This window comes from Rhinoraja longicauda, chromosome 15, assembly GCF_053455715.1.
Source record: "Rhinoraja longicauda isolate Sanriku21f chromosome 15, sRhiLon1.1, whole genome shotgun sequence".
NCBI lineage: Eukaryota > Metazoa > Chordata > Chondrichthyes > Rajiformes > Arhynchobatidae > Rhinoraja > Rhinoraja longicauda.
In genome coordinates, this window is record NC_135967.1 from 41,081,026 (window position 1) to 41,099,596 (window position 18,571).

Genomic DNA, 18,571 nt, shown 5'->3' on the forward strand with positions numbered 1-18,571 from the left:
TGCCACACAGAAGGTGGTATTGGTGGTAAAACTCAACCTGTTCGACTCACATCAGTGCAATTCCATCCATCTTCTCGCCCTACTTATTTCTCCATAACTGCCTTTTCTTGATTAATACGGGTGCCAGGGGTTATGGGGCAAAGGCAGGAGAATGGTGATGAAAGGGAAAGATAGATCAGCCATGATTGAATGGCGGAGTAGACTTGATGGCTTAATTCTGCTCCTGGAACTAATTAACCTCTCCACAGTGGCACTTGGTTCCCTTTGATGCCTCATCAATTGCTCAATGCTGAGTTGTAATTTACAGTTAACCTCTGAGTCATTCGTTAGAGTGCGGGAGGAAACCAGAGTACCCAATGGAAGCCCTATGGTCGTAGAGAGAATGAACGGAAAGCACACAAAGTTGGGATTGAACCTCCGACACTGGAGCTGGGACTGTTGCACCAGCCTTATCAATTATCGATAGCATATTGACAAGGTGGCGAGAAAACATATAGGTCACTTGAGTAAGAAAAAAACTGACAGAATCAAATATAAAAGAACAGAGAAAATCCAGGGAACTGCAGGTGCTGGAATCTTCAGCATAACAAGGTGCTGGAAGAATTTAACAGGTCGGGCAGCATCTGTGGAAGGGATGGGCAGCAACGTTTCGGGTCGAGATCCTTCTGAGGTCTTGAGTAAAGGTACAGAGGTCAGGTTAGAGCTGTATAAATCACTGGTTAGCACCCAGTACTGTAGTACTGTAGACATTTCTGACAACCACATTGCATGTGAAGTTCTGTTTTTACAGGTGAGGTTCACTAGGATGTTAAGGGGTAGGCCATTTAGAACTGAGATGAGGAAAAACGTTCTCAGTCAGAGAGTTGTGAATCTGTGGAATTCTCTGCCTCAGAAGGCAGTGGAGGCCAATTCTCTGAATGCATTCAAGAGAGAGAGAGCTAGATAGAGCTCTTCAGGATAGCGGAGTCAGGGGGTCTGGGGAGAAGGCAGGAACGGGACACTGATTGAGAATGATCAGCCATGATCACATTGAATGGCGGTGCTGGCTGGAAGGGCCAAATGGCCTCCTCCTGCACCTATTGTCTATTGTCTATTACCAGCGATCAAGGACCTAATTTATGAGGACAGATTGGACAAGTTAAGACTAGAGCTGGGACGTTATGGCATAATCTGATAAAGGGGACTTGATTGATGAGAGTAAAGCTATTCCCTCTGGCAAATTGGTCAATATTCAGAAGTCAGAGATTTATAACTAGGTAGAAGCCAATTTGTGCAGCGGTAGAGTTGCTGCCTCGCAGCGCCAGAGACCCGGGTTCAATCCTGGCTACGGGTGCTGTCTGTACGGAGTTTGTACGTTCTCCCCGTGACCGTGTGGGTTTTTCTCTGAGATCTTCGGTTTTCTCCCACACTCCAAAGACATACAGGTTTGCAGGCCCATTGGCTTCGGTATAAATGTAAAATTGTCTTGCGTGTGTGTGTGCGCGTGTGCAGGACAGTGTTAATGTGCGGGGATCGCTGGTCGGAGCGGACTCGGTGGACTTGTTTCCACGCTGTATCTCTAAACTAAACCAACCAAAAATAATTCACAAATCTCTTTGACAAAGCCCGTTTTGGAGATGCTGGAGGAACTCCTGGGTTGTACCCAATGCAGGAGGGAGGAGGCGGGGGGGGGGGGGGGGGTGGTTGTTGGGGGACGAGGAACTACCGAGAACTAAGGGGGACCCAATGGGGTGTAAGGGCTAACATTACGAATGCAGCAATGTGGGTTTTATTGCAGGAGTGTAAAAGCTCCAGCTCGGATTATTCCTGGGGCATCCTGTTGTCAGCATGGAAGCGCGGTTTATGGCTGATCGTATCCTCTGATATCAGCAACTGGCCTCAAAGCTTTGAAGTGTTAAGAAGAACATCTTGCCATATGGACTGCCCTTTGTTCCCAAGAAAGAAGAGGTCACGACGGACACGGAGGTCCCGAAAGACACATAAAGATTTATAGGGCATTGTAAACTTGCCATATAAGGCAGTGATGGAAAAATACTGGCACATGTATTTAGGGTATAAACGGTGTGTAAATGTAAGCTTTCGGAGAGAGAGTCTACACTAGCTTCCTGAGCGTTTCTGAACGCTTCGGTGTCTAGACTCTCTCCCACCTGGGTGAGTAGAATAAAGAGGTTAAACGAATTCGGTTGTCTGCCTGTTTTTTCTAATAGGCCACGGACTACAACAGGGGTAGAGGGGGGAAGGGGGGAGCACACAGACCAAGATAGACCCTGAGAGGGGGAGTGGGAGCTCCAAGAACGAAGAGGGACCAACGTGAGTTTAATGAGTACTTTGTAACTTTGTCAGCGCCAGAAACGTGATGACTCGTGACGAAACTCGTACGAATTTTGCAGTGCCCAGCTATGTGTGACGATAACGTGTCATTGAATCATTGGGTTTAGTCAGAGAGGTAGGTCTAAAACAACTTGATATGACAAGTAACCATGGCTCAATATAAGCTCTTCCTCTGTAATACTATTTTTTTTTTAATGATTTGTTTGTTAACCCTTTCACTGGGATGATTTTAGATCAGACAGGGAGGGCTCAGATTGACTGAAGAATATTTTTCTCTCATCGATCAAATACTTCTTTATCATTTTGAGTTGTGCAAATGTCCACTGCCGATCTAATGCCATGGAATTCTTCAGAAGGTTGAAAGGCAGTCTGGCATATTGGCCTGTTGATAAGACACAAAATGCCGGAGTAACTCAGAGGGTCAGGCAGCATCTCTGGAGAGAAGGAATAAGTAAGGTTTCGGGTCGAGACCCTTCTTCACAGACTTCGGTCAGGTCTCGACCCAAAAGGTTCCCTATTCCTTTTCTCCAGAGATGCTGCCTGACATGCAGAGTTTAGTGTAGTTTCATTTTAGAGCCCACCGAGTCCGCATCGACCAGCGACCCCCGCACACTAAATGGCCTGTCCCACTTTGGCGATTTTTTAGGCGATTGCCGGCCACTGTCATAGTCGTAGCAGGTCACCGAAAAACCGGCAACTGGATCAGCCATGATCACATTGAATGGCGGTGCTGGCTCGAAGGGCCGAATGGCCTACTCCTGCGTCTATTGTCTATTGTCTTCTGTGCAAACCAGCACCTGCGGTTCCTTCCTACACACATTGTCCTGTTGACTTGTCTTCAGATTTATTATTTCAATATGCTCAGCGTCTGACTCTGACTCTGTCTCTCTCTCTCTCTTTCTCTCTGTTTGTTTTAGCTATAGAGTTCTGTGAAGCTCCATCAGTGTTGTGCGGTAGATATCAGGCAGACAGATGTGATCCCTCTCAGCACGGGTACCCTATGATAATGGGATCTGATGTTGACACCGAGACTGAGGGAGCCGCGTCTCCTGATCACGCTTTGCGCTTGTGGATGAGAGAAATCAAATCGGAACACAGCTCCTGCCTCTCAAGTCGAGCGAACTCGATGCTTTCCCTCACTGACACTGAACAGGAAAGGAAGTCTGATGTCGAGAATGGTAAGGTACTCAGCTAGGCATTACTGTAAAATCTTGTTCTGCAGTGGCATGTCCTCGGGTGACAAGAAAATTAATTGCAAAGGCAGGCGCAGTAAGAAATTAGATCTTTGCAAAGCTCCACTGTTAGGGTTTGTTTTGTCTAACTGGCCATTGTAGAACTGGCCATTGAATGAATATTATGACAACTGGATACATGTCTTTATCTTGTGTAGGAGCTATTTATGCTTGATTCAATTACTGTCATTGTGTTATGGCTATGTTTTAATATTTCCAGTTTATGCCCTTTTTTGCCTGCTTCTGGGTGTGACTTAATGCGTAATTGGGAGTGTCTAGATGGGAGGAGGCTAGAGGAATCTGACAGAGGTTGTGGGTCAGTTTAGGCTCGGAGGATGGTGAGCACACAGTTCTTTACCACGCGCTCGTACCACACGCTTGTATCGGCTATATTTGTAAGAACCATACGGTAATAACTACAAGAATTCTGAGATATTGTTTGAAGAAGAAACAGTTGATAAAGTACGGAAAGTGATGAATTACTCGTTGATTTGTGCTACTTTAATAAAACCAATTAATTAAGAAAGGACGTTTGAAGATTTGTTTTGGCTAATCAGGGTGCGACGTGTGTGTAAGCTGTAACTACATTTCATCCCCGAGTAGTAATGGCTATCGAAGGAGGACTTTGAGATGGTATAGAAACTGCCATTACATCTTGCATTGGTTCTCAAGGCTGTGGATTGTGTGGTAATTGTGCTGATTTAAGATTAAAATGTTTGTAAAGTTTGCCGACAATCGTTATATTTTTTAGCTCTTGCCGCCTTTTTCTCAGTTGCCACGAAGTAGGGAGATTTCTCCAATAGAAACATAGAAACATAGAAAATAGGTGCAGGAGGAGGCCATTCGGGCCAGCACCACCATTCATTGTGATCATGGCTGATCGTCCCCAATCAATACCCCGTGCCTGCCTTCTCCCCATATCCCTTGATTCCACTAACCCCTAGAACTCTATCTAACTCTCTCTTAAATCCATCGTGATTTGGTTTCCACTGCCCTCTGTGGCAGAGAATTCCACAAATTCACAACTCTCTGGGTGAAAACTTTTTTTTCTCACCTCAGTCTTAAATGGCCTCCCCTTTATTCTAAGACTGTGGCCCCGGGTTCTGGACTCCCCCAACATTGGGAACATTTTTCCTGCATCTAGCTTGTCCAGTCCTTTTATAATTTTATATGTTTCTATAAGATCCCCTCTCGTCCTTCCAAACTCCAGTGTATACTGTGCGATGAATTGGTACAGAATGAACAGGCTGAATGATCTCCTCATTGTCATGAAACTACTTTCATGCTGCTCCCCCTCTGATTTCTCCTGCCCTCCTACTCTACGGGAGCAATACTTCCACTGCTTTTCCCTGCGTGTGAAATATAGACGTTGCAAATGCGAGTTTCAAGGAGGGCCACAGTTGTGGTGCTTTTAATTGACCGATGTGCGTCACTTTGTCTACGAGAAGCATTCCCAGTTGGATTCCAGTGTTTCGCGTTACATTTCGAACTCTATGCGTGTGTTTGCAGACGTTTAAATAATTTTGTAAAACACGGAAGGGGTGGTGAGGTGGATAAACTCAAGCTCACGGTGTGTAGCAATATACTTTCGCCAGTTCCTTCTTGTTTCTTTTCCAACAAAGTTTGGGAAGGCATAAGGAGTAAGAGTCCGTACAAATTTCTTGGTTCCTCAGCGTGGAAAATCTTGAATTTTAACGGCATGTATCCGCTATGCATTCACATGTGATTTAGTCACAGACTTCAGTGTGTGATAGATTCTGCACCGATCAAATAGTCCAACACTGGACATCCATGCTCCATGTGGTCCATCAAAAGCAATGGAATTATATTTTATTACTAGCTGCAACCTGGATCCAAGACGTGACCCTCATACAACTATAATAATTAAGCCAGGAGACCAACTTTGAGTCAATGAGGATGGTAACAGGGGTGTGTGAGTAGCAGGCAGAAACAAAGAACTGCCTCTTACTTGCAAAATGTGCAGGAAGGAACTGCAGATGCTGGTTGACACTGAAGATAGTCACAAAATGCTGGAGTAACTCAGCGGATGAGGCAGCATCTCTGGAGAAAAGGAATAGGTGATGTTTCCGGTCGAGACCCTTCTTCAGACTGAGAGGGACTCTCCGACTATAGTCTGAAGAAGGGTCTTGTCCTGAAGCCTGGCCTATTCCTTTTATCCAGAGATGCTGCCTGACCCGCTGAGTTATTCCAGCATTATGTGTCTATCCAAGGAACTGCAGATGCTGATTTTCCACAAAAAAAGACACAAAATACTGGAGTAGCTCAGTGGGTCAGGCAGCTTCTCTGGAATACATGGATAGGTTACATTTCAGGTCTGGACCCTTCTTCAGACCTGAGGAGCATGACTGGGCACAACTGAAAATGAGGTGCCAATTTGACCAACCTGATAAAGCTATTCAAGATTTCAAGATCAATTCATTGTCACATGTACCAATTAAGGTACAGTGAAATTTGAGTCACCATACAGCCATACTAAGTGAATAGCAACAAGACACACAGCCACATAAAATAAAATTTAACATGAACATTCACCACAGCGGAATCCGCATTCCTCACTGTGATGGAAGGTAATGATGTTCAATCAGCTTCCTTTTTGTTCGGGGCTGTTGAATCCTCCGCAGTCGCCGCTGCCGACGGTCCGATGGCCGAGCCCTCGCGCCGGGATGATCGAAGCAAAGAGGTCCTTCTACAGTTGTACAGGGCCCTAGTGAGACCGCACCTGGAGTACTGTGTGCAGTTTTGTTCTCCAAATTTGAGGAAGGATATTCTTACTATTGAGGGCGTGACTATTGAGGGCGGAATGGCGGGACTATCATATGTTGAAAGACTGGAGCGACTAGGCTTGTATACACTGGAATTTAGAAGGATGAGAGGAGATCTTATCGAAAAGTACAAGATTATTAAGGGGTTGGACACGTCAGAGGCAGGAAACATGTTCCCAATGTTGGGGGAATCCAGAACAAGGGGCCACAGTTTAAGAATGAGGGGTAGGCCATTTAGAACTGAGATGAGGAAAAACTTTTTCAGTCAGAGAGTTATGAATCTGTGGAATTCTCTGCCTCAGAAGGCAGTGGAGGCCAATTCTCTGAATGCATTCAAGAGAGAGCTGGATAGAGCTCTTAAGAATAGCGGAGTCATGGGGTATGGGGAGAAGGCAGGAACGGGGTACTGATTGAGAATGATCAGCCATGATCACATTGAATGGCGGTGCTGGCTCGAAGGGCCGAATGGCCTCCTCCTGCACCTATTGTCTATTGTCTATTGAAACTCCCCGAATCGGGACGGTTGACAATCTCTCTGCAGCATGGAACCCCCTAAGCTTCCATGGCAAGGCATGGATGCTAACTGAAGTGCCGTTGAGAAAAATAGGTGGTCACACAACCAAATGATCAGGTTAAAACTCCGAAATTCTACCACATCCATATGTGAACAATTTAACTCATCAAGAGAGGACAAGCCCCATGAACAGTAGAGACACAGATGTATGGAAACAAGACCACCACCAGTTCCACGTACTGTCTTTCATTCGTCACCATTGGTTCATAGTCTTGGAACTCTCTAGCAGGAAGCATTATGGAATTATGTGCACAATGTCGAAAAGCAGCTCAAGAAACGGATTCATCACCTCAACTCGGCCATTGATGGTGAGTGCATGCAGCCCTTGGCGGTAACACCCACAGAATGAATCAATATATTGGATATAAAATTTGGTGGGTGTAGAACAACAGCACATCACTCCCATTGATTTCCTATTAATTTCCTGGTTAATATTTATCATAATAGAACACAAAGTGCAGGAGTTACTCGGCTACCGTACTGTAGCTGAGCTGTTACGTACTACACGTAAGCTTCAGTAGTTTACAATCAGACTAAAGAAGGGTCCCAACCTGAAATGTCACCAGTCCAAGCTCATGTGGCACGGTGGCGCAGTGGTAGAGTTTCCGCCTTATAGCGCCAGAGACCTGGGTTCGATCCTGACTACGTGTGCTGTTTGTATGGAGTTTTGTGACCACGTGGGTTTTCTCCGGGTGCTCCGGTTTCCTCCCACAATCCAAAAATGTACAAGTTTGTTAGTTAATTGACTTTGGTAAAATTGTAAATTGTCCCTTGTGTGCAGGATAGAGCTAGTGCATTGGTGATCGCTGACTGGCGTGTACTCGGTGGGCTGATGGGCCTGTTTCCACGCTGTATCTCTAAAGTCAATCTGCGTGAAAAATTATTGTGCCATTACACTGGGCTAATCTAGCAGGAAATAGAACACTAGGTGGAAGAGCTCAAAGTTAAAGCGTTAAGCTTTTACTACTTTGATTGACTTTCGGAAACAGGAAATACAAAGAAAACCTGTCCCATTGAGGTCCTTCCTTGTTTACATGTGCTCCATAATCATCTTTCAACCAATGAGATCAAGGATGAGGACTATTGTGTCCATTCTCGTTCAGTATTCTTACATTGCCTGGTACTTGCCTCTTGTTTCTTCCAATGGCTTTGGATAGAAGATCACTGGAGTCAGAGGATAAGCTCATGGAGGACATATGATGAGCGTATGACTTGCTGAAGTTTAGAAGGAAGAGAGGGGACCTCATTGAAACTTACCATTAGTGAAAGGCCTGGATAGAGTGGATGTGGAGAGGATGTTTCCACTAGTGGGAGAGCCTAGGACCAGAGGTCATAGCTTCAGAATTGAAGCGTTTTCCTTTAGGAAGGAGATGAGGAGGAATTTCTTTAGCCAGAGGGTGGTGAATCTGTGGAATTCATTCCCACAGAAGGCTGTGGAGGCCAAGTCAATGGATATTTTTAAGGCAGAGATAGATAGATTCTTGATTAGTACAGGTGTCAGAGGTTATGGGGAGAAGACAGGAGAATGGGGTTGAGAGTGAAAGATAGCTCAGCCATAATTGAATGGTGGAGTAGATTTGGTGGGCTGAATGACCTAATTCTGCTCCTATCACAAATCTGGAAAACTATATGATTGTAAAAGGATGATAGTGTTCTACCATTTTGCTGAAGTATGTATTACAGTGAGAGGTCTTTGATGATAGTCATCATGCCGGCGCAGTCTTGAGGCAGAGCTTCCTGTAGATCCCTTCGATTGATGTCAGAAGTTATAGGGAGAAGGCAGGAGAATGGGGTTTGGATGGAGAGATAGTTCAACCATGATTGAATGGAGGAGTTGACTTGATTGATCGAATGGCCTAATTCTGCTCCTAACAAAAAAAGGACTTTTGTATCTGAAGATTTCCCCACCACCCCTTTGTTTCCACTCTACCCCTTGGCCTTGCCTGCATGACTGCTACCCCAAATTGGAACAGGGGCTGGAGGTTTAAATCAACAAAGCTTCCAACGTCATGAGAGGAAGATTCTCCCTGATTGTACTAATGGTGATTCACCATTGTATGAAATATTTGAGGAAAATGGCACGCAACGTCTTGAGTTAATTGTTTACAAGTAGGCCATCTTGCATTTTATTTTAATTTGAAATAAATGTTATTTTCTTTCAGTTTTATCCATTAAGCTGGAAGGAAAAGTCAGGACAATAGTGAATATAAGAACTTATTGCAGAATAATTTCCCAATATATTAGAGGGCATTTGAAGAAGGTCTGCTTAATATTTTTGGCAGATACATTTTGTCAAAATTCAAATACACTGGAATTTGGAAGGATGAGAGGAGGTCTTCTCGAAACGTATAAGATTATTAAGGGGTTGGACACGTTTAAAGGCAGGAAACATGTTCCCAATGTTGGGGGAGTCCAGAACAAGGGGCCACAGTTTAAGAATAAGGGGTAGGCCATTTAGAACTGAGATGAGGAAAAACTTTTTCAGTCAGAGAGTTGTGAATCTGTGGAATTCTCTGCCTCAGAAGGCAGTGGAGGCCAATTCTCTGAATGCATTCAAGAGAGAGCTGGATAGAGCTCTTAAGGATAGTGGAGTCAGGGGGTATGGGGAGAAGGCAGGAACGGGGTACTGATTGAGAATGATCAGGCATGATCACATTGAATGGCGGTGCTGACTCGAAGGGCCGAATGGCCTCCTCCTGCACCAATTGTCTATTGTCTATTGTCTAAATGAAAAATGTCATAGAGTCATACAGCGTGGAAACAGGCCTTTCGACCTAACTTGCCCACACCGGCCAACATGTCCCAGCTGCACTAGTCCCACCTGCCCGCGTTTGCCCCATATCCCTCCAAACCTGTCCTATCCATGTACCTGTCTAATTGTTTCTTAAATGTTGGGATAGTTCCTGCCTCAACTACCTCCTCTGGCAGCTCACCCCTTTCACCCATGTCATCTTATCATTTTCAGAGGCTTTTCAGTGGATTTTCAAATCATGTTTTTTTTTGTCACTTTGAGTTTAATTTCTCATCTGTATAACTTTTTGTGCCTGTAATGTCATTCAGAATTCTTGTTCAAGAGGCCACAGGTCTTTGTTAGCTGATCCCATCACAGATCCTAATGGATATAAAGTATTTATAGAATTAAGTGACACCAAAATTTATTTTGCAAACCTCTGCAGTACCCGATGATAATTGCTGCAAATTGTTTTAATATTTATGAAATCATAAGCCTATTCAGACCGGGAACCTGAAATGTACAATGTTACTATTTAAATATTTCATCTACTTAAAAATTATGCCAATGCATTAGGTGGTTACTGGAGTATGAAAATTTTATTACACCACATTAGGAACTAATATCCTTAAGGATCCATACTGATAAGAGTGTAGACATCTTGATTCAAATCGCAGTGATTATTGGTCAAAATTTAAAAAAAAACATCCATAATTTACCATTAACGGTGGTTTAACAGAAGAAGGCCTGAAGGAAAGTGACTATTCCCATATACAGAGGGTCTCTCTGTAGTAGGTCTGTATATCAGTCTGAAGAAGGGTCTCGACCCGAAAGGTCACCCATTCCTTCTCAAGATTCAAGAGAGATTCAAGAGATTCAAGATAGCTTTATTTGTCATCCAATATTGGACGAAATTCAGTCACCCACAGTCCAACAATAAAAGCATTAAATAAGCATTAAAATTACACAACCCCAAAAAACTCCCAAAACACAGTCCAACAATAAAAGCATTAAATAGGCATTCAAATTACACAACCCCAAAACCCCCAAAAACACAGTCCAACAATAAAAGCATTAAATAGGCATTCAAATTACCCAACCCCAAAAACACACAAAAAAAGAAACATCCATCAAAGAAACATCCATCACAGTGAGTCTCCTCCAGTCCTCTCTCTCCTCACTGTGATGGAAGGCCACAATGTCTTTCCCTTCTCCTGCTGTCCTCGCCCGCAGTCAGGTTGTTGTGGTTGCAGGCCGCACCGGACGGTCCACAGCGGGCCAAGCCCAAGGCGCGTCGCGTCGCAGCCGCTCCCGCAGCCTCCGAAGACGGCCGGCTCCGCTGATGATAAGTCCGATCCGGGGCGGGCGAACACGCTGCTGCTGCCGCTGTTGTTGCACGTCGGGGCGGTCGTGGCTCCCGACATTGAAGCCCCCGCCCAGCAGAGAAATATCCCGCGGCCATCTTAGGCCGCGCCGGACGGTGAAATGTCCGCGCCCCAAGCCCCGCGATCCGGGGTGGGCGAACCCGCTGCCGCTGCTGGAGCTCCCGATGTCGGCATCCACGCGGCCCGAGCCTAAGGCGAGTCGCAGCCGCAGCCGCAGCCGCTCCCGCAGCCTCCGAAGACGGCCGGCTCCGGTGATGGTAAGTCCGGTCCGCGGGCTCTGCGAACCAGAGCCCTGGAGGCCGACAGCTCCAGGAGTTGGGCCGATGGTAGGCCGCAGCAGGAACGGAGACACGGCCCAGAAAACAAAGGTCGGGTCTCCGTTCGGAAGGGACATCTATTTACATCTATTTACAATGTTACAGTTCCCCCCCTCCCCCCCACATACACACACAGTACACAAACACAAAAACACCACATAACAACTACAATTCAGACAAAAAAAACAACAAAAACACAAAGACAAATGGACCGCAGGTGAGCCGCAGCTGCTAGGGCAGCGCCGCCATTTTCACCCATTTTCACCCAAAGGTCACCCATTCCTTCTCTCCCGAGATGCTGCCTGACCTGCTGAGTTACTCCAGCATTTTGTGAATAAATACCTTCTATTTGTACCAGCATCTGCAGTTATCTTCTTATACCAACATATTCACATCCATTCCCTCAACCATGCCACGTAATGTGATCTCTCTGCTCTTAGACTCATAGAGTCTTACAGCATGGGAACAGGCCCTTCAGCCCAACTTACCCACACTGGTCAACATGTCCCATCTACACAAGTCCCACCTGCTTGCATTTGGTCCATATCCCTCAAAGCCTATCCTATCCATGTACCTGTCTAAATGTTTTTTAAAACATTGCAATAGTACCTGCCTCCACTACCTCCTCCGGCACCTCGTTCCATGCACTGTTTTGTGTGAAAAAGTTACCCCTCAGGTAGAGTTGCTCACAATATTCAAAATGCGGCCTTGCCAGCGCCTTATAGAGCCTCAACATTACATCCCTGTTTTGTATACAGGCCCTCTTGAAATAAATGGTGGCTTTGAGTTTGCTTTTTTTACTACCGATTCGACTTGCAGATTAACCTTTTGGGAATCCTGCACCAGAACTCCCAAGTCCCTTTGCACCTCCGATTTCTGGTTTCTCACCCCATTTAGGAAATAGTCTATGCGTTTATTCCTACTACCAAAATGCACGACTCCACACTTTGCTGCACTGTATTCCATCTGCCACTTCTCTGCCCACTCTCCCAACCTGTCCAAGTCCTTCTGCAGAGTCCCTGCTTTCTCTACACTACCTGCCCCTCCACCTATCTGTGTATCATCCGCAAACTTTGCCACAAAGCCTTCAATCCCCTCGTCCAAATCATTAATACACATCTTGAAGAGTAGCGGCCCCAGCACCGACCCTTGCGGAACTCCACTAGTCGCTGGCAGCCAACCAGAAAAAGCCCTGGTTGGAAGCTAATTTTAAAATTGGTTTGGTTTCTATTGTTTAATCGTTGTAATAAATTGTGAATGATAATGATCTTTTTCTGATCCATGCTGGACTTCATTTTCCACCCTTTCTCTCCTTGTTTAGCCTTCCCGTCACCAGTTCTCAATCTTGTAGCTGGCTTGCCATGGATTCTACTTACTTGTCCCCTGACTCAATGTGACCCCCAGTGGAAGTCCAATTATCAGTTGGTGTTGAGTTCAGCCATGGGTTGGACGTGGTGGTACTTTAATATCCCGCTGCCAGTAACATTTTTGACTCGTACAAGAGTAATGACCACTTGTGGAACAGGCCAAATGGTGGCTTTTGCCAATTAGAAGTCAACTCCTTCAGAGCATGAGAGACATTTTATAAGACTGGGGTGGGAAATAACTTCCATGAAAGCGTTTGTAAGTTAAAAAAAAAAAAAGAAATGATGAATTTTCACAAGTACATGGAGTCCCGTCACTTGCATAATAACCCTATACAGAACCATTGTGATAAAAAACGATTTCTTATTAAATAGTTTTGCTGAGCATTTCATGTCGAAAGTGGCCTTTTAAACTTAGAAATGTTCAGTACTGTGACAGTCTAATTGATCTTCCCAAGCTGTGCATTATGTTTCATTGATTGCTTCCACTAGTTTTATACCGAAAATAGGCTAATTATTTTTTGTTTTGATTGTGGAGTTGCTTCACGCTGCGATGAGAAATACAATAGTCAACATCAAGAAAATAGATCACTTTTCACTCGGGGCCACCACAAATAGCCGCCTTATGCACTGACCAATTTCTAGTTCTCGCCAGGCAAAGACCGAGCACTTACGATAATTGCCTTGGGTCGCTACTTTTAAGAATCTAAGTCCCTTGGCCAGGCTTTGCGATCCAAGGTGACCATATATTCTGGTTGCTTTTTAACCAGGTTAATATATTTGATATTTTCTCTTGTGATGATCAATTTTATTTAAATACCTTGTGATGATGAAAGGATCTGGGGTTGTTTATCTTTATTTTATCGACATAGATATTGATAAAGCCTCGATACACTGATTGAATTGACCGTTTTTCAGACAATTGGTCAACATCCACTGGCTATCTTGCAAAGATTATCAGTATCCTGTCATTATTCTCAATAGAAGATTAAAAACAGACCATCTCTTGGGGGTGGTGTTGATTTTAGCTTTGCCTTTTTGCTTTTGAAGAGTTTCTGATTTTTTTACCTCGTGAGTTCTGAATTTCACTTTTATTTTTCCTTTTTCTGGAGGTAGGATATCCTGTTCCCTATTTCCCTTTTGAATAATTGGGACAGTAATGTTTACGATTGTCTGCTCAATGCCGATTTGAAGTCAGTTTGCTTCTTTTAATTAGTTTAGTTTAGAGATAAAGTGCAGAAACAGGTCCTTTGGTCCACCGAGTCTGTTCCGACCAGCAATCCCCGCACATTAACATTTGCCCTACGCACACCAGGGACAATTTTACATTGATACCGAGCCAATTAACCAACAAACCTGTGTGGACTGTGGGAGGAAACTGAAGAAATCGGAGAAAACCAATGCAGGTCACCGGGAGAACGTACAAACTCCGTACAGACTGCACCCATAGTCAGGATCGAACCCTCTGGTGATCTCTGGCGCTGTAAGGCAGTAGCTCTACCGCTACACCACCATGCCGCCCAATCTTCCCACCGTTTTCTTTGAAGACCTCATCATTTAAATCAGGCCGATTTTCAGCAAATAACACTAACTATTTTCCATATCTGTTGAAGTTAATTTAAGAATCAGTACCAACAAGTGTAAACAACACTGCTTTGGACAGTGACAGGCGTTTAATGATTAGCTTTAGACATCATTAACTATTAAATAATTTCCTGACATATAATCATCCCTAACTGGTCTTGGTTGTAGCTTGCACAAGATCAGTCATGACTGAAGTCGCAAACACAGTTAAGAAATAAACTGCTCCAAAAATTCAAAGCCTAATGGCAGATAATTTTTCATCTCGAATTTCATCTGAACCAGGGAACCTTAGATTGGTTTACCGTCAAAATTCTTCAAGGGACACCGAACATCCTTTTTTGACATTTATGTTGGGCTGAAGGGCCTGTTCCCATGCTGTAAGACTCTATGACTCTAAGAGCAGAGAGATCACATTACGTGGCATGGTTGAGGGAATGGATGCGAATGTAGGTTAGGTTGAGTTTGCACCACGAATGAGAGGGAGGTCAAGGGAGGCAGAAGAGGATGGAATCAAAGGAGACAGAAGTCATTGAAAGTGAGAACTTGCTCGGTTGAGGTGCAAGGAAGGAGATTACCTTGCTCGTATCAGGTTCGAGAATCAGCTGAAATATTTATAAATGCCTCACCGTAAAAGCTACGAAAAGCCAAATAAGGAAAAAAAACATATTGTTATGAATTACAAAAGACTGAATGTCTTGGATGGAGACAATGTACCATTAAATGCCTTGTACACAAAGTCTGTTGGGATAAATCTGCTCACTGTGGACAAGGGGAACAGTCCACGATAAATACTACACTGAGAAATACATAATACATTGGGTGGGGGCCACTGAGAATGAAGAGAGACTCATCGTGGGGGGACCGCCGTGAACAAAGAGGGACTATTAGGGCCTCCATTGTACACTTAACTCAACTCATTTGAGGTGCGGTTATACCTTATTTCCACCTCAGTGTTCCTCCGAATTCCCTCCACTATCCAACCCCTTTTGATCTCAATGTATTCCTCTTGCCATATAGAAGACAGGCACAAAATGTACGAGTAAATCAACGGGACAGGCGGCATCTCTGGATAGAAGGAATGGGTGATGCTTTGGGTCTAAACCAGTCTTCAGACTGAGAGTGTGTGTGGGGTGGGGGTGGGGGGGAGACCCAAGGTGATGGAAGGGTGAGGTGTGAAACGACACATCAAAGGGCACTAAAGGCAAATAAGTCATTGTTATAAAACGTGGTCGTAGATTCGGAGAGCTGGTGCAATCACAGAGGGGGATCAGCGAGAGAAAATGGTGCAGAACTCTCATTGCAGAGAGGAGAACTTCATCAAAATAGGCATACCTTGAGGAGATTTTGCAGTGGAGCTGACGAAATGTGTGCTGAAGGAACTGCAGATGCTGGTTTACACTGAAGATAGACACAAAATGCTGGAGTAACTCAGTGGGACAGGCAGCATCTCTGGACAGTAGGAATGGGTGATGTTTCGGGTCGAGGCATATTGTTGCTTTGGCGATTTGCATTCCTATTTCGCTGAATGATTGTGCAGTCAATTAAGCCTTGATGAATTTCAGCGGGAATACTTCTTACATTGAACATGGAAACATTGAAAATAGGTGCAGGTGTAGGCCATTTGGCCCTTCGAGCCAGCACCGCCATTCAACATGGCGCCATTCATCATGGCTTCTCTCCTGAGATGCTGCCTGACCTGCTGAGGTACTCCAGCATTTTGTGAATAAATACCACCATTCAACATGATCATTGCTGATCATCCAGAATCGGTACCCTGTTCCTGCTTTTTCCCCATATCCCTTGATTCCATTAGCCCTAAGAGCTATATCTAACTCTCTCTTGAATACATCCAGTGAATTGGCCTCCACTGCCATCTGTGGGAGAGAATTCCATCGATTCACAAGACTCTGGCTGAAAAAGTTTTTCCTTATCTCAGTCCTAAATGGCCTACCCCTTATTCTGAAAATGTGGGACCCCTGGTTCTGGACTCCCCCAACATGGGAACATTTATTCTGTATCTCGCCTGTCCAATCCCTGATGAATTTTACATGTTTCTACAAGATCACCTCTCATCCTTCTAAAATCCAGTGAATATAAGCCCAGTCGACCCATTCTTTCATCATTTCAAAAGTACTTAATTGACTCAATATCATTTTGGGACATTCAGAGGTCATATGATATTTGACGATAACTGGCAGTGACAGATGGTGACTAGATTGGATTTCAGTATTCATGTGGGATTGATTTTAATACAAATCCCAGGGTTGAGATCAGTGTTCTACTCTACAGTGCTCCTGTAAATCTGGGGTTTTTTTCTGAAGAAAGTCGTGACGATCCAATAGAAAGCTGTACGACCTCTTTAGTACATGGATGGCTGCACCCTAAGATGTTAATACAACTTGCCTTGCTGCTAATAAAATACTTCTCCCATTCCAGACTACAATGCATGTATTTAATACATGAGGCTGACTTGTAATTTGGCATTTCTTTAGTTCCATTCTGCAATGATGCAGCAAATAAGACCATCTGTCATGAAGTGAAGCACGTGGGTTTGATGTCAAAAGATAAAGACATAGTCATTTTTTTAGCTGACAACAGAAGACATCTCAATTTTTGTTCCCAGCTTTCTCTCCTTTTCCTCTGTCTGATCCACCCAGTAGAACTGATTTCACTAATAACACAGACCCCCACATCTTCTCTTTGCCCCCGTTTCATATGTTTCAGCTGCCAATTTATCGCAGAGGTAATCACAGCCAAGCCCGATAAATAGAAACATAGCAAGATAGGTGCAGGAGTGGGCCATTCGGCCCTTTGAGCCAGCACCGCCTTTCAATATGATCATGGTTGATCATCCAAAATGAGTACCCGGCTCCTGCTTTTTCTCCATATCCATTGACTCCGTTAGCCCTAAGAGCTAAATCTAACACACTCTTAAAATCATCCAGTGAATTGGCCTCCACTGCCTTCTGTGGCAGAGAATTTCACAGATTCACAACTCTCTGGGTGAAAAAATGGTTCCTCATCTCAGTCCTAAATGGCCTACCCCTTATTCTTAAACTGTGACCCCCTGATTCTGGACTCCCCCAACATTGGGAACATTATTCCTGTATCTAACCTGTCCAATCCCTTAAGAATTTTACATGTTTTCAATACATTGCCCACACTTGTACAAGTGGTAGCAGGATTGGAAAGCAGTAACAACCAATATTCCTGTGTTTGCCTTGTGATCAGTCTAGAGATACAGTGCGGAAACAGGGCCCACTGAGTCCTCACCGATCAGCAATCCCTGCCGCATTTTGGGCCTCATATCTGAGGAAGGATGTGCTGGCTCTGGAGAGGTTCCAGAGGAGGTTTGCATGAATGATCCCAGGAATGAGTAGGTTAACTAATGATAAGTGTTTGTCAGCACTGGGCATTTACTCACTGGAGTTTAGAAGAATGAGGGGGGACCTCATTGAAACATACAGAATAGTGAACAGCTTGAATAGAGTGGATGTGAAGAGGATGTTTCAACTAGTGGGAGAGTCTAGGACCAGAGGTCAAAGTCTCAGAATTAAAGGACATTCTTTTAGGAAGGAGATGAGGAGAAATTTATTTCATTAGGGAGTGGTGAATCTGTGGAATTCTTTGCCGCAGAAGGCTGTGAATGCTAAGTCAGTGGATATTTTTAAGGCAGAAATGAGATAGATTCTTGATTAGTGTAGGTGCCAAAGGTGCCCCTGGTTCTGGTCTCCCCCAACATTGGGAACATGTTTCCTGCCTCTAACGCAGTTGTATAGGGCCCAAGTGAGACCGCACCTGGAGTACTGTGTGCAGTTTTGGTCTCCAAATTTGAGGAAGGATATTCTTGCTATTGAGGGCGTGCAGCGTAGGTTTACTGGGTTAATTCCTGGAACGGCGGGACTGTCGTATGTTGAAAGACTGGAGCGGCTAGGCTTGTATACACTGGAATTTAGAAGGATTAGGCAGGTGATGTTTTGAGTCGGGACCTTTCTTCAGACTGGCATAGTCATTGCTGCTTTATTTGTCACATGGGCAACTGCACAGTGAGATTGTTTTTACCTGTATTACGCATGCGGGCGCCGCCATGTTTTGGCGTCATTATTCAAAGTCGGAAGTCCGGTCAGCCCGTGCGCTCGATGTACCGAAGCAGTTCCCGTGAACCAACGTCCCTCTCCTCTCCTCGCCCGGCCATCTTTGCGTTTCGGGGGCGCCCCCTGCAGCCGATCTCAGGCGCTGGAGGTGTTACCCCGGTTCACCCCCCGACCAG

The 18,571-nt window shown here is 44.7% G+C and overlaps 1 protein-coding gene across 7 annotated transcripts in view; it reads left to right on the forward strand.

Annotated features, from left to right (window-relative positions):
• tenm1 (teneurin transmembrane protein 1) overlaps positions 1-18,571 on the forward strand; it is a 1,669,493-nt gene that overhangs the window by 1,177,626 nt on the left and 473,296 nt on the right. For 6 of the 7 annotated variants that reach the window (XM_078412545.1, XM_078412546.1, XM_078412547.1 and 3 more), the window contains one exon: positions 3,249-3,509. The exons of the other annotated variant lie outside the window; for it this stretch is intronic. In XM_078412545.1, the coding sequence (XP_078268671.1) occupies positions 3,249-3,509 (261 nt within the window). The remainder of the gene's footprint in view (positions 1-3,248; positions 3,510-18,571) is intronic. 7 annotated transcript variants of the gene reach the window in all.